The sequence below is a fragment of the Lycorma delicatula genome, chromosome 1 (assembly GCF_047948215.1).
Source record: "Lycorma delicatula isolate Av1 chromosome 1, ASM4794821v1, whole genome shotgun sequence".
Lineage (NCBI taxonomy): Eukaryota > Metazoa > Arthropoda > Insecta > Hemiptera > Fulgoridae > Lycorma > Lycorma delicatula.
In genome coordinates this window covers 18,211,863-18,229,805 of record NC_134455.1, presented here as the reverse complement: position 1 = coordinate 18,229,805, position 17,943 = coordinate 18,211,863, and the positions used below count along the sequence as shown (strand labels likewise).

Here is a 17,943-nt window from a genome sequence, read left to right as displayed (position 1 = left end):
GTTATTATTTTTTAAGGTTTTATGTTCGTAGTTTTATTTCAAGGAACTTTTATTAGGGAGGAAACTTAAGTCAAAAGGACCTTATTCAATTTATGTTTTTTTTTTCTTTACTCTCCTGACCAGTATTTACCAAAAAATATTACATATCATCTGAGAAAGCAAACCTTCTGTCATCCTTCGTCAAGTTTTAAAAATAAAATCGATAAACTTTAATTATATTTTATTTTCACTCCAGCAAATAATGTTAAAAAATAAAGTACTATTTAAAAATTAAATTATCGTAATAATTATTTTACTGGGAATTACATTACACTGATAATATTATTTACTTTCATTTTCAAAAATTGATTTTTTCATTATATCGGAGTTAAAAGACAAAAAGAATTCTAAAATACATTTCAGAAGTATTTGTACACAATGCGTGTTTGTATTGAACTTCTCATAGACAATGGTGAAGACAATACATCAGTCAATAAACTCTGAACTTTTGTTAAGTTGTTGCGTAAGCAAATATCAAATACATGGTCACAGAGTATTGCAATGATGATGCTTACACGATCCCTGACGAACTCAATCTCTATGCTATACATATATATATATATATATATACATATATAAAAAATATTCTCACGCGCCCGCGATTTTGCTTGTCGGTGCGTGCAAGTATTCAATTAATTCATCTGGCGTCCTGTTCGAAAAATATAATTCAACAACATTTGTATGTAACAGAATAGGAAACACATTTGATTTCATTGCAATCAGACTAAGAAAGAATATACTCGTATAATGGCAATTTATGAAACTACGAGGAATATATTTTCATGAACACAATAAAATAATATTAAAAAAATGATTAATTTCAAAAATATTACTGTAAACTCTTATGACAAAAAATTGAAACAGTTTATTATATTTCTTTAAATACAATAATTTAAAAACATTTTGTTTTATTAATAATTGTTTTATCTATAACAAGTTAAGCAACAAATAAAAGAGTCCTTAGTTGGTCATTTGTTAATGCATTATTATAATTATCTTACAATTATTTATTTTACTCTTGAAACAATAAAATGCCATCATTTTCAACTTAAACATTGCGAACACTGTGTAATGAAATTAATACACAAAGTTCTTAATTTTGTTTACTTAAATCAAAGCTTTCAAATTACTTATTCAAATTTAACTAATCATAACGTTATAAAATTTGTCTTATTTTATTTTTATTTATTTTATTCTAAAATGTTTAAATAATCTATAAAATCTGTTCAATATCTTTTTCCATTCGTTACACTTGAACAATTCAGTTTTAATTACTATCACTACGTAATAGTTAAACAGATTTTTTTCTATATAAATATATATAGAAAACCTTTACATATGATAATGTAACGGCATTATTACATAATCATATATATAACTGACGAAATTATGATTCCTTTTTAGACTATTTTACAAAACAAATAATTAATGTTGGCCATTCTTGTTTTTCTTTATTTAACATTATCGATTGATGGATTCTATAATTATGTACAATTTCTTTATGGATATTAAAGTATTTTTTCAACCGAAAAACAAGTGTCTTTTTTAATTTCAAAGGAAAATTATTTTAAATAAATAGGTCATTTTTTTAAGCGATCAGAAGCCACAAATGTGGACATAGCAATGGTGGATCATAGGAACGATTCATCTCCTGATCTGTTCTTGTCTTGAATAGATGAATCAGCTATTACGTCACAACCTAATCCTGAAATAGTAACATCATCTGCGAATTGAGCCTCCGTCATGTGGTCAGGACTGTGATGTTGCGGTTGTTCCGGATCTCCATATTGAGATTGGTAGAATTCTTCTCTCATCATATGATTAAGTGAACCGCATCGGAAATAAAGTATTTGCTGAAACGGTCGTCTGAAATCTCTGTTGAGTGTGGCATAGATAACAGGGTTGAGCAAGGAATTGGCGTAACCAAGCCAAAGAAATAGTGAGGATAAAGAAGGAGGTATTGATTCAGGTTCTTTTAGAAAAGGGCGTACTAATGCTAGAACAAAGAAAGGTAACCAACAGATTGTAAAGGCGCTCATTATAATGCCCAACGTCGTCGAGGCTTTTCGTTCTTTTGCTAACTGAAATCGAAGTTTTTTTGTTGTCGCAGCCGCACCTGAATTACTGGGAGTTCCTGGTTGCCCACCTCTTTGCCGTTGACGGCGTCCAGTTCCTCTCAACTTCTTTGAAGTTGCAGCCAACATTGGACACTGTGATTCATTGCTTCTTCTTGGAGCAAAACAGCGTGAGTTACTCGGTGCTAATCCACCTCCACTGTTACCCTGACCTCCACTACACTGTAACATAGAATACAAAAAATAATAATAATAATAATAACGTAAAAATTATAGTATTTTATATGTATTAAATTGATAACAGAAACAGTTTAGTTTTTGTTAAGCAAGGTGCAATTTTTATCTAAATTTTAAATGAACTGGATTATTTAATACAAAATAATTGAAATGAAAATAGTTGCCTTTTAGAATTTGTTTCGGCACTTAGGTTTTACTAGGCATGATATTTTGTGATAAATATATAAGTTTTTCCTTGTTCTTAAAAATATTAATCTAATTAATAAATTTGTTTTAGATATAAACATCTTAACCCACCGGGTTGGTCTAGTGGTGAACGCGTCTTCCCAAATCAGCTGATTTGGAAGTCGAGAGTTCCAGCGTTCAAGTCCTAGTAAAGCCAGCTATTTTTACACGGACTTGAATACTAGATCGTGGATACCGGTGTTCTTTGGTGGTTGGGTTTCAATTAACCACACATCTCAGGTATGGTCGAACTGAGAATGTACATGACTACCACTTCATTCCCACTCATACATATCATCCTCATTCATCCTTTGAAGTATTATCTAAATGGTAGTTACCGGAGGCTAAACAGGAAAAAGAAAGATACATACATCTTATTTTTAAGATGCATTAGCTAAAATTTTGATTTATGATGAGCTTTCTGTTTAAAATAAAAGAACTTCAAACTTCATCCAGTAATAACAAATTTTTTCATTATGAACTAAAAACCTGACTTTCAACATAGCAAAAAAGAATGAAATCTACATATGGAATAGAGTAGACTGTTAACCAGAATTTTTTTTAAATTTCTTAAAGTAGAATTTCTCTTTTATTGGTCATGCAAAGAAATGTTATTCTCCTAAACGTAATAGATCTTTTGGAAAAACCTGCGTGTTAATAAATTTATATAACTTATTTCTAAAATTGTTATTATATACAAGAGTAAATCAATCACAGACATGTATACAATCATAAAAAAACAATTAATTAATAAATATTAAAAAAAGGAAAAAAACAACTTGTTGCAAACAATTGAAGTTGTTAGCCAATAAAAAAAATTGATAGTTTAAACTGACAAGCCGTTTAAAATCTAATCTTTTATTGAATCATAAAATACTGTTACGATATTTTTGAAAGTAAAGATTTAAATAAAATACATTTCCGATATTAATTACGACTTTACGATATATATATGGGAAAAATGAAATTTTGGATGTAGAATTCTAGTGATACTGAACAACAAAAGAAAATTAACAATAATATATGATAGAAGATATATTAAATGAAAATAAGTAAAGGTAATGAAAAACTTTGTTGCAAGTTAGTTTTAAGCAACAAGTTGTAGTTCGTGTTTCAAACTTTGAAATGAAACTAGAAAGAACGTTAAGAGTTACAACTATTCTATTATTTTTAAACATTTCAGTAAATCATTCTAATTTTATTTTGAGATTTTATAATTTTAAAAGAATTAATTTTGAAAATATAGATAATGATTTTGAAAATTAATTTTATTTGTATTCCTAATTTGAAAAAAGTAATATTTGTTTATGAAAACGTTATAATATGCCAATATCTTATGATACCAGTAGGTTATGCTAGTATGTTATAATATGAAATACACTGAAGGAAACAACGAAACAGTTATTTCCATTAAACAATGCCGAAGTATTGTTGATCAAGTTATACTTCAGGAACCGAATATTCCAAAGGAACAGAAGTAAAATTTATATCGAAAATTCCATTTTGATTTACGAAGATTCTTTTTCATATGAAAGAAAATATAGTACTATATTAGTATCCATAATATGTATATGGTACTAAAATAGGTAGAAAACTGTTTATAGAACAGTTTGAGGAACGTATCCAAAAGAAATAAATAAAAATTATTCTAGACAGATCATATGACATAAAATATGTATAGAATATATGTGTGCGTTACAAATTAAGCAATTGAGATTAATCATCTGATTAATTCCTACAATGGATTGAAAAACGTTTATATACATTAAAAAAATTAAACAATAAAACAGATGAATATTATTTTATTAATTTTATTAAGAATCAGGTAGCAATGTTAATAATAGAAGTCGAAGAAAGCAAGCTCCAACACTGAAATCAGTAAGATAAAGAATTTTTATTTGTTAACTTTTCGGAAAGAATTAAAATATATTTTTTTGTTTCATTTAAAAAACTTAAATTAAGGTGGATAAGAAAGAAATACAAAAAAAGGAAAAAGTAGTTAAAACTGAGTAGCAATACAACGAAAAAAAATATAAATAAATAAATCATCGTAACAGAAAATTAAAATGACAAATGAAATAAATAGCAGGTGGAAATTAATTGTTGTCATGGAATTATTGCAGGAAATTAATTTTTGTTTAAAATTAAAATAAAATAAATTAAAATTAAACTGTAAAGATAGAAAATAATAAAAACAAATGATAAAAAAGATTAAAGTATTTTTTTTTTTGTAATTTTTAAGTTTATTTACAATCAGTTACAGTAAAATAAGCCATGAGTAAACTGGATCACACTCGAAATCACATGATAAGGAGTTCCCAGTTAAACTCCTCAAAAACTGCACAATAGTAATAAAAAAGACTCTAGCCAAGCAGCGTATACACTAAGTAATTGTGAACATTTAACACCCAAGAACAGAAAAAGAGAAATAGAAATAAAAGAAATAATAAAAGAAGCAAGAAAAACTCTGAAACAATGAGAAGAAAAAGAAAATCGATAAGATAATGCTCACAGATGAAGTTACCCTTAAGACACTATAGCGTCACTTAGGTTTAGAATATGTAGCGGTTGTAATCTTATAACGTCATTCCCATTGTCTAGGAGATTCACGGAGAAGTGATTCACGTGGTAGTTAAGTCACAGTTCGTACTTTGAACTGAAACGTTGTATTCCTCCCGGACGTATCGTACACCTAGATATTAGTGTATCTCATTGCTTTTGCAACCAAGGTGCCTCTGTTATACATCTCGCTAGTTTATTTTGAAAGCGCTTAAGATTTCAACATTGGATAAGCTCGCAGTACCCAAAAGTTAAATCCCACAAGTCCAGTTTAGAATTGTTGAGTATGACAGTGCTTATTAGATAAAGATAATTAAGAACCTTTGCCCAATAACCAGAAAATTTCCTTGAACTTTTTGACAAGTTGCCTTCTCTTCTCTCCTAAATGAACTTTCCACGTTAGTTAACTGTCCATATATAAACCTAGGTAACTCATGCTCTCAGTTTGCGGAATTACAACGCCATCATGGTGGACCTGTGGGGAGTCACCACTCCTCATTGTGAATATCAGATGGTTCGATTTTGCTTGGTTAACGCGTATTCTCTATACACGTCCAAAATCCAACTGCTGACGAAATCCAACTCAAATTGTAGGCTATTCGTTGCAATTTTTGGGCTGGTATCAAACGGGACTAACATAGTCTATAGTCGAAAGTTCAGCAGCAAAGATGGAGTTTAATATGGGCCTCAAGATAGAACCCTGAATAATACCCATCTTGATTTTGAACGTGCAAAACTCCTGGTTATAGTTCACCAGAAAAAATGGTTCTTCTACATAGCAGCTAGAAGAAGGTAGAATTGGTTGAGGAAGGCTCATCTTTAATTTGGACAAAATTCTAGGGAGCCCGATCTTGTCAAAGGCCAGTTTGATGTCTAAGAAGGTTGCCCACCAGTATTTTTTCTCTTCATGACTTCTTCTGATTACATTTACGAGTTGACAATGTTACAGACTGCATGACAGTGATTCTCAAATCCTTATCCGATGAGCTCAATCGGAACAGAGAATAAGTTCCTTTCTACTATATGAAAGGCTCTTTCATCCTTTCTGTTGAAAGTGTAGGCGATTAGTTAGTGTTCCCTCACCAATTCAATTATATTTTTGCAGGCTGCCACATCCTTTCAAAAAATATTAGTTGTTTAGAGCTGAATATTATAATATTGTAGTCGCATTTATCGACTACTTTTTCAAATAATTAATTTAGTCTCATAATCATTGGAGCCACACAGGACTGTAGGCGGTGGCTTAATTCCGTCCTTCAATCGGATTCCATGTTGGTTTCCTCCATCGGGAGATTTTGAAAATGAACCAATTGGGGAAAATCACCAGTTGACAGATGGGACTGAGATGTGTTACGTCCACGCAAACCCAGCACAGTTTCAGTGGTACAGGTGTTACATGTGTGTCTGTGTTGTAAGTCTTTGTTTCGCTGTCATCAGATTCATAAAATACAATATCATCCCTAATAAGTCTTCGTTAAGACTGATTTCTAGGATTTCTAATAGAAAATGAAAGAATCTATATTTTCTGGACGACGTCGCCCCGGAACTTAGAGGTTAGCGGCGACACATTCTCGTCGATGGGCACAGCCAAATGACTGATCCATACTTGAAACTCTTACCGGAGGTAATAGGTTAACCTAGAAATTAATTTTACACTGGGAAGAACAAAATGTGTACCGCAGAATAAAAATTAAATATATAGAATAATACGCTATAACTCGGGTAATGCAACAACTCACATTCTTCTAAATAGTAAAATTAAAAAAAAAAGAAAACTCCAAAAATTCCGTAGCAAATTTTAAACAATCTTTTAACTACAGCTAAAATCCAAATAAATTTATGGCGTGGAAATTAAATTTAAAAAGTTACCGACTTGGTCATAGTATTATTGCCTAAACAAGCCTTGCTATCCCTTTTTCATTTCTAGCTAATACCTGAACATTTTTTCAAGTTTAACCTAAAATTTGACGATAACACCTGTAACAATGGATAAATTAAATATATATGTATAAAGTATAATCCTTATTATCTTATTTATTAAAAGAAATAATATTAAATGACAACATTATTTGCATTAATCGTAAGGTCAGATTCTTAAAAAAAATTAGAGATATATCTGTATATTGTCATTTTACTGTCATGAAAAGGAGAAATTACTAACTAGAAAACGTGACTACTCAGAAGAAAGATGTCAGTATTGAATATAGAGTTAAACCTGTCAGAGACCCTATCATGTTATTAATGGAGGAATTACATTTGACACTCTTTCATTAAAATAAGCTCCTTTATCTATGGAAAATTGTGGAATATAAAAAGCAATTATTCAGGGATGGACTTTATTATAATTCTCCATAAACCTTCGCCATAACAGAGTTGGTTTACAGTAGCTTACAAATCAAAGAGTAAAATGAAACAATTATTTTGGCTCAAAATCATCAATCTAGATAGAATACAAATATGATATTTGAACGAAAAAAATTATATTTTTTCAGAATATGTTATTTTTAAGGACATTTTCTTTTGAACGTACACTGGTATCGGAGTATGTCAATTGTTTTATTGGATTCTTCGTTCTTCCTGAACAGTAAAAATACTTATTTCAATCAATACGAACAATTTAGTTCAATAAAATACGAACAAATTTTTTCCAATTTTATACTACAAACAACAAGGTGTTAGCTATTTTATTTGTAAAGATTAGAGTGTTGTGACATTATTCTACTATAGAATCCATCTAGAAAATGGTATATATTTAAAGAATTAATTTGTTTTAATTATCAATATACGAGTAAAAAAAAAAAATACATAGGTATAAATCGAAAAAACACAGACACTGTTCTTAATTACCTGAATTTAGTATATTAAGAATATCCATTTTATTTTTCAGTGTACATGAAATTACATAAAAATACTTTTTCGTTAAATGCTGAATATTTGTTAACTTGCCCATCCAGTGACTTTATTTATTGAATACCATTGCTATAACAGTTTCTATCAATGAAATAACCAATATAACGTAACTTTAAAAAAAAAAAAAAATTAATTAACTGTGTTGGAAGCTATTTTTAAATTACACCGAAGCATTTCGTTTTAGAAGTTTCTCTTTAAAAAGAAAACAATAATAAAGCAGGCATTCGAATTTTTTTATTGTGGTTCAGTATGTTTGTTTTTGTCAGAATGCTCTAGGCTTCCCAGCACTTAAATCATAGACTTCTGTTTTTTAAACAAATTTCTTTATTCACCGCATGAACTTAAAAATTACTGGTTGCGTTTTTTTCTGTTTATCTTATGATTTTGGGTAATCAAAAGAATTCCTTGTAATTTTAAAAGAAAAATAATTATAAAAGTCTACTTTAAAAATATGAAATAAAATTTCAACCTGTATTAGAATAACTTCCTATTATGTGTACATATTATTCCTACAAATTATAAGACACCGATTAAAATGTATTCTCATTAATTCTTCCCTAGCTGAAATTCTTATTTGTTTGTATAGAAAAAAATAAACAAAATCTTTTAAAAATATAAATTTTCGAGAAAAATTTGGAATAAAGTCATTTAAGTTTCGTAAGTATCAATACAAGTTTTATTTGTTTCCTTGAATTTTATATTTTAACAGAATAATAATTTGATCACGTTTTTAGATTTCTTTTTATTTTTTTTATTCAAAATTCCTACATTCAAACTAATAAAAAATTAATTATGAAATGAAAGAGTAGAGAAATTAAGTTTTTCATTTCTTTTTTAATATCTTTTTTATTAATTATTATTAGAACAATTTTTAGATGTAGATTTCTTCATAAAATTCAATGGTATATATATTTCTAAGAATAATTCTATTAACGAAAGTAAGGTGACATTTTAATACTTAGAATGAAGAAGCAAAACGATAGACTAAGTCTTGTATGTAGTAATAAATAATCTATTGACCGGTATAGTTGCCTTAAATACGTTAATGTAGTTTCTTGCCTGACATGGTATAAAGATCATGAGAATATTCAATATGTAAACACAGGTTTTTCATTTCTTTTTTTAATATCTTTTTTATTAATTATTATTAGAACAATTTTTAGATGTAGATTTCTTCATAAAATTCAATGGTATATATATTTCTAAGAGTAATTCTATTAACGAAAGTAAGGTGACATTTTAATACTTAGAATGAAGAAGCAAAACGATAGACTAAGTTTTGTATGTAGTAATAAATAATCTATTGACCGGTATAGTTGCCTTAAATAGGTTAATGTAGTTTCTTGCCTGACATGGTATAAAGATCATGAGAATATTCAATATGTAAACACAGGAACAAAAGAGCACTTAAACGGGGTATAAATTGCATAATAGAGTTTGGTTTTATATCATTTATTTTTTTACGTATCCATTAATAGTAATTTTGTATCTTAATTTAAAAAATTACGTGAAAGTTATAATAGTTTTCTACAGTCTAAAAGAAAAAGGAATTCATTTTTAATATTTAATTGTCGGTTTTAAATGACTTCAACTATCTTTTGAAATTATATTAATTTACTCAAATATTCACTGTCAGATTCTCCGGCATTTTCTTATCTATATTATTTAACTAACAGTTTTGATTATCCTTAAAATATATACTCTATATTAATATAATAAAATATAAAATATATAATAATTTTTGTACGTTCAGTTCATTGTGTAACTACTATAAGGCATCAAAATGTTAAAGTAATAAGTCGATAGTTTCATACACCATATGATAACGTTACGAGAAAGTACAATATGATTCAATCTCAATACCTGTTTTCAATTGTTTTCTTGTTAATAAATTAATTTATTCAATTAATGTTCAATTATTATCTATTTCGTAAAAGAAAATTACAATTACCAATCCCATACACCCAATAAAGAAGATACACGTTCCTTTTAATTAAATATAAATTTGTAATTAGTTTTAACCCTTTAGTCATTGATTGAAGTTGTTATAAATTGTACTGGAACTAAGATTGTATTGAAGTAGAATTGTAGATAATGTTCGTTTCCACTAATTATAAAAATTGGTCTAAAAAAATTAGGTAAAAATAATACAGAAACTTTTAATAGCATTTAATTAGATTTAATAGTTATTTGTTTATTAAGTCTGTCGTTATTCTGATGATGGTTAACGGCTGAAAAGGGAATGGCAATTTATTTTTATCTATCATCTAAACCATCTCTTCTTTCAAATTACAGTAGGAATCCAAAAAAGCATATCCGATAGAAATAACAAAAATAATAATAACCCACTATATGTCAGTTATTTAGATGTTTCAAATCATTATCCATTCTTCCTAAAAATGTTAATTTCTGCGATGAGTTAAAAGTTTATTTTTCATACTATTAACTTTTTAATTATGAAAAAACAATGATTTTTATATATTGACTTAATAAATGAAATTCTTTTAATTTTATTTATATCATTATGATACCTAAACCTTTTATAACTCAAAACATAATATAACAATTTTTATTCTGTTTATTTATTTTCCTCGCTAGCTTTGGTAACCGAGTTGTATATTAAGATAGGTTCTTGTAAGAATGAATAATGATTGAATTTGACTCTGCAAGCAATTGTTAGTGTTAAATAGGAATGAAGTATTAAGTAAGATAAAAACGGTCTTACTTCTTTTAAAAATATTTAATAATTATACATTGATATAATTTTTCTACTTGTTTCAATCAAACTGTTCACTGCATTTTCATCTAACGACGACTAACAGAATAACGATTTATATTTCAGTATAAATAACATTTTGTGCTTCATAATAAATCCTTTATAACCAAAATTAATATAAGGGGGAACGTAGAATATTCATCTCATTTTAGAGGTTAATAAATATTAACAAAACAGTGTAGCGCGCGTTGATTTTTAAAAAAAAATTTTGCAGGTACTAGAGTTAGTGATGACCCTGAACGAACAAGCCGGTGTGATGTAACGACAGAGGGGGTTGTCGTTTGAGCAGTTGGTACCGTACAGGAGAAAACAATTTTCTTGCTATGGATTCGGAGATCGGATCTGTTATTACTGTTGGTAGACGTTTTCTTTTATGTACGGCCTTAATCCTCTTAACAAAGACTCTAATAAACGTTGCTATCAGTAGCTTTAGGAAACAGGCGATGGAGAACAAAAATGTGGTGGCAGACTTCCCACCCCCGAGGAACTTGTAGATCGAGTAAAAGAAACTTTTCATAGAAGTCCGGGTAAATCGACTTTTCGTGCGAGTTTAGAACTAGGAATACAGAAATCGACTATTGTGAAGGTTCTACAGAAGCGCCTAAAGCTTTATGCATCAAAATTCAATTAGTGCATGAAATTGAAAATGATGATAAACTACGCAGTTAGAATTTTGGCGTGGACAATCTTTATTACGTGAACGATGATAATGCGTTTTTAGATAAAGCAATCTTTTCAGATGAAGCTATTTTCCATGTTTCTAGTCATTTTAATCGTCATAATTGTCAAATGTGGGGTAGCGAGAACTTTTATGCCGTTTGACAAACACAACGTGATAACCCGAAAATTATAGTTATATGTAGGTTACTGCTTCTGAAGTTATCGGACTATTCTTCTTCGCCGAGCTATCGGTTATTAACGCTACTTATCTAGACGTGTTACAGCAGTATGCAGTACTACAAAGCGAACAATGCTAACCTAACGTTTACATCAAACAAGATAGCTCAACACCATATTGAGCTTTACATGTTAGTTACTACCTCTATATGAATAATTTTCTCATCTTTGGATTGGCCGTGATAGACCAGTTCCCTGGCCACCTCAATCTCCTGACGTTACGTCACTTGATTCCTTTGTTTGGGGGTTTGTCAAAAATAAGATTTACGCAACGAAGTTTGTCATCTATCAACAATAAAGAAGAATCCAAGATATAAATAAAAGAATTACTTCAGATGTATTTTGTAACGTGTTGTCTAGATCTATTCATTTACGGGCCACTAAAGGTGCTCATGTGGAATTTATTTGAAAATAAGACGTATTGTAAACAAAACTGTTTAAATGCCCTGTGTAACAATAAAACATGTAAATACATTACTGTGTTATTTTTGTGTTATCACAAATGAGTTGAATAATTTCTTATTACTCTCTCTCTCTCTCTCTCGCTCTCTCTCTCTCTCTCTCTCTCTATATATATATATATATATATATATATATATATATATGAATATTTGAGTATTTTTATTACACTGTTTATTCAGCTAATTCTTGTTTAAAAATTAAATTACTTGAATTTGAAAGGAGTTACACTGAATTATGATGTATGTTAAATTTTAATTACATTATATTACAATATTTAACGTATTATATATTTGTGTGTGTAAGCTTGAGTGTCAAGACAAATATATTTGGGGAATAATATAAATATGATGAAATATTAAAAAAATTATATCAATATTTTTCAAAAAAATTGTAATAATTACATTATTTAGAACTAGATAACATTGAAAAAGAAGATTAAGTTTATTATAGTTGTAGTTAAATATGTGGAATAAATGTTAGCTTATAATATAATAATATTCGTAAAATTTGTTATCTTATGCAGGGACTATTTAATTAAAGAACTTGGAATTAAACTTTTTTAGAAACGGCATATTAAAACTAATTATTGAACTCGTTACATTTTCATTTATTAATATAATTGCTGGAAAAGTATCTGGATTATCCTGTTCTATCAATATCGTAAAATAATCTATGTTTGTTAGTTTATTACGTTTCAATATCTTGATAAATGCATTTCCTTTTAAATATCTACACTAGGAACTTTCTAGTTGCCAAAAAAAAACAAAAAAAAAAAAAAAAAAAACACCTTAATAAGTTGCAGAGAAAACTATTAATACTGATGGAATTATTTTCTCTTGTGAAAATAGTTTTTTCTCTAGTTACAAGAAAGTTTTTCTTTTTTTTCTAACTAAAAAAGGAAATTTGTAAAAGTATTTTCCCTAATTTCATTGCTTTCAACTAAATAATAAGAAAACTAGGAAACGATAGAAATTTCTCAGTAAATTACTTTTCGAAGCTGTTAAAATTTTTACATTATCAGAGAAAAGAACTATTTTTAAAAGTGCTAAAACAGATTTAAAAACATTTCTATTCACTAACAACATTCTAATTTTATTTTAAATTACGTGTTTATTTTTTAGGTTTCCGAAAACCTTGTCTAAAACAGTTATAAAGTTTAATAAGTTTATTTCACTATATTTAATTAACATAACGTTACCTAAACTTCACTGGATTTAAAAATATCTTCAAGGGATTTAGTTAATTTCATAACTTCATGGGTGACTTCAAAATTGGTAGGTTCTACGTTTATGTTACTGTTTCTGAAAAAAGACTTAGTAACATGCACTCTATTGACATAAATGTGAAGTAAATATGATTTATGACTGAAAACAAAATTTACACCAATATTAATATTTATTTTAATACTTCAAATAATACTGTATAAGAAAGATTTGATACCTTTTTAGTGAATTACTCGAAGTAAAATATCTCTTATATACAGAAAACGTTTAAAGTCCATTATTCTTTAATGAATTTATTTATTGCTATTAGAAAAAAATTAAAGTGTAATTTCTTTTAACGATATAAAAGTGTAGAATAGAACTGAGCAAAAAAAGCCTTCATTTTGAGTGTTTTCCCTAACATAAACATACTTCAAGCAGTCATTCTTGAATTAATAATCTTCTTACAATTTCAATTAAATTCATCTTAGAGCACTCACTGATGTGGAATCCTGTAAGAATATAACTGGCTGATTGGAATTGGATTTACCTACTCAGAAATGCTATTACGCATTTACGTATCCTGCAAATATTATCTCAACCTTCGCTATTATCTGTAGTTTCTCTGAATTTTGAGCGTTTTCAATATACACACATCAAGAAGTTTATATTATTTCATTATTTTTAAAATAATATTTTAGTCAGCGTTATAAGTTATTTCTTATTTCCTATTCGAAACATATATTTTTATATTTCTTCTTTTATTTTTTGTTCTATTGCTTTAGAAACCCAATTTAATTTCTATATATATTTTTTTTTCTGAATTTTTACGGGCATCGATTGCTAGGGTCATTAGCCCTCGTCACATTCTTTAAAAGAAATTAGTATCACCATCAGGATCGTGATATGTAACGGTGTAAAGGGCCCTTACATTTTATTTAAAAGCACAACCAACATAAAAACATTAAGACACAACACTTACGGGGTGTAAAGGGCCCCGATATTAAAATTTGAGATAAGGTTCTAAAAAAGACCATGACATTAAAAATACAACTTATCAATACCATTTCTTTCTTCTACCTGTCTCGTTTATAGTTTGTTTAAGCACCCTCGGGGCAACAAGAACCGCCGTGTAGCAGTATATTAGTCGCGCCAGGATGCCGTGGCAGTTGGCTCCTTATAAACAGGCTACAGGCATCCATTGCGCTTACCCATAGCCTCGCGCCCTCAGTTTACACTTGAGGGTCCCCTATGCCATCATTGGACACACCCCAACTCACTGCTCTTAAAAGAGCAGTGAGTCGGTGATTATATATATAATAATATATATTATTAAAAATGTAATTACAAATTCATTATTGAAACATAAATTAAAAATATATTAGCTGATTATATCTAGTTTTATTAGTGCAAATATGATTAAATTATTAAAATAATTAAAGGCGAATTTAAAAATACAGCACGTAGTATGTTGGCCAATAAATATTAAAATAATATTTTTACTTGGACTGTGTACGGTGGGTTTATAGATGCTACTGGTTAACCGTAAAATAAAAATAAAAATTTATTACGTATTGGATAATTAAAAGAAAGATTTAAGGTATTTTTATGAATTATTCACTCCATAAGCTCAAAAGTTGTGTGTAGGAATATGAGATGTAAATTTCATAATTCCTATTAATTTTTTCATAAAGGGAGTACAACGATATAAACCCAGGATCTCCGGATGAAACCCACCGTGTTGGTGTAGTGGTGAACGCGTCTTCGCAAATCAGCTGATTTCAAAGTCGAGAATTCCATCGTTCAAATCCTAGTAAATACAGTTACTTTTATACGGATTTGAATACTAGATCGTGGATACCGGTTTTCTTTGATGGTTGGGTTTCAATTAACCACTTATCTCAGAAATGGTCGACCTGAGACTGAACAAGACTACACTTCAGTTACACTCATATATATCATCCTCTAAAGTAATACCTGACGGTGATTCCTGGAGGCTAAACAGGAAAAAAATAAGGGTCTCCGGATGAAAGGCCGAAACACTAACACTGCGCTGGTCAACCACTCCCTCACCAAAAATGGCGGAATGGTAAGTAAATTTTTAATTACTCACATTTTAATTAATGAGTCAAACATTTTTCTGTATCGAGGTAAAAATGCTTTATAGTACATTCAAAAATACTTAATTATTTTCTGAAACATGTTGTTTTAAGTTAACCAGTTGAACCTTATAGTCCAAAGAAATATTAAAACCGACATTTTTCAATTAATTTTTTATATAAAAAGTCTTAAAGATATGTTTTGTAACAATTCACAAAGTTAAGAAATACTTTTATTAGATTTAAAAGCAATTTGAAGTATGTCATATTGTCATTTACTCAATTTGAAAATGGCTCTAAAAGAAAACTTTTTTCTAGTTATACTTCTAACACGTTTACATTGCACCAAAAAATTATTGAATTATCAATTTTATTTTTGTAATAAAATTACCTTCGTAAACATTTTTTTTTTAATAAATCTGTTTCTCCAAATTTATACTATATTCACCAAGGTATTAGTGTAATTAAACTGTCCCAAAAATAATGGAACTAATCAAACATCAGATTACCTTTGGGTTACCTTTTTTGTTTTTGTTCTTAATCTTAACTACTTTTGAATAATTATTTTTTTGGCTGAAATGAAAAAAATTGTATTATCTGTAGATATTTATTTTTCCTTAATTTTTCCGAAATTCCACAACATCACTGAAAATCTGTTTCGAGGTTTTCTTCAATAACAAATTATGTTTCAACTTAACAAAATAAATGAAAAAATTAATTACAATACAAACTGAAATGAAGATAAACTGTTATCATAAATATCAATCTTAATGATATAAAATGATATATGATAAAAATATTGTCGATGTAAATAGATAAAACTACTTTATTAAAGTAAAAGAATAATGTGTTCAGATGTACAGAACCGTGCAATAAAAATATCTCAGATAAAATTTGTTAAAACTGCATTATATAGAGAAAATCATATATTTTTATCTGACTTCATTATGATTTAGCAAGATAAATGTGTCTGCGCCAAAGAGAAATTTATTTTAAAGATTACAGATTATCTCTAGTATGTTTGAATTCTTCAGTTCTGTTAATGAATTATCCCTTTGTTTTCTATAATTAGTGAATATATTTTTTTTTGTGCATAGGAAGGAAGACTGATTATTAAACATATTTTCTTCTCCATGCACTTGAATTAAAAATTATTTCAGTTATTTAGTTAGTAATTGTTATCATTTCCAAAATTAAACATGTCATTACAAAAGGTGCATTTATAACATCAACGATTTAAAATATTTTATACAGAGTAAATATACTTAAAATATTTAAAATGGAATCTTCTAAGTCGTTATTTTTATAAACCATGTTATTATTAGAAAGTAAAATATTCATATTTTTATTCAAATATTATTTAATAATTAATCAATTCAAAAAACTAAATATATAAATAATCAAATATTTTTTATTCGAAAAATGAAATAAAGTTAGAACGACCAAAGTTATATTTCAGAATAAAGATTTACAGTATTGTTATAACGCGATGTGATTTTCTTAAAATAATGACATAGATCACCAATGTTCTAAAAAAATTTAATTTAGAAGTATACAATTTTTATCTTTGTTTTATGTCGACTACATTATATATTCACATTCATCTTATAAAACATGAAAATGTTTAATTCTATGAAAAGGTAAATATGACATGTAAAAAGAAAAATACTAAAGGAGGTTGTAAAATCTTTTTCTTTTTTTAAATTCTATCTTAATGCATTTGCTAGAAGGTGGAAGTATATATTGATTTTATATTTTCTGTCAAACAGAATTTAAATCACTTAAGGCTCGTTCATGCTTACAAGACTGAAATAAAATTTCGATTATATAAGATGTGGATGGAGAAGACTTTGTGTTTTCGTTGATCTTGTGTGGAAAGCATCACGGCATAAAGTCCCTGCCTTATTGAATCTACGTAACCACGCTTCAATGGAAACAAAAATACTTTCCTGTTTCCTGTATTGAAGTAGAATATCAAAGATAATACTTGCAGAGATATCGTCTACTACATACCAATAGCGGTTTTCAATTCATGGAACCGTATAATTCTCCAATATTTTTATATTTTAAAATATACTTAAAATTACATGTATCATAAATATTTTTCTGGCATTTCATTCCTTGATCAATATAAATTCGTATTTTTGTTAGGAATAAATATTGCATAATCCTGGGGTAAGGACTCTGAAATATAAATTGTCTCTCTAAAGTATTGTGGCCGCTGTTAGAGGATAAAAACATAATTAATTTTAATAATTCATCACATTTAGGTTCTACTAATGTCATATACTGTGGATAAAACTGTAAAACTTGCTGCTTTCTTGATTTGTAGAATATTAGAGAGTGTTTACACAACTCTATACAAGCAGTTATTATAGATAATTAATAAAAAGATACAATTAAATTCTTTCAATACATCTTCACCTGTATGTATAAACTGATTTCCTTAAATTTCCTTATAT

General features: G+C 28.1%; 1 protein-coding gene across 2 annotated transcripts in view; it reads right to left on the bottom strand.

The window, feature by feature from the left end:
- Positions 1–1,022: 1,022 nt before the first annotated feature.
- Positions 1,023–17,943, bottom strand: part of LOC142329558 (5-hydroxytryptamine receptor 1-like) — a 1,034,283-nt gene continuing 1,017,362 nt past the window's right edge. For both annotated transcript variants that reach the window (XM_075374274.1, XM_075374329.1), the window contains one exon: positions 1,023–2,336. In XM_075374274.1, the coding sequence (XP_075230389.1) occupies positions 1,671–2,336 (666 nt within the window). In that variant the 3' untranslated portion in view covers positions 1,023–1,670. The remainder of the gene's footprint in view (positions 2,337–17,943) is intronic.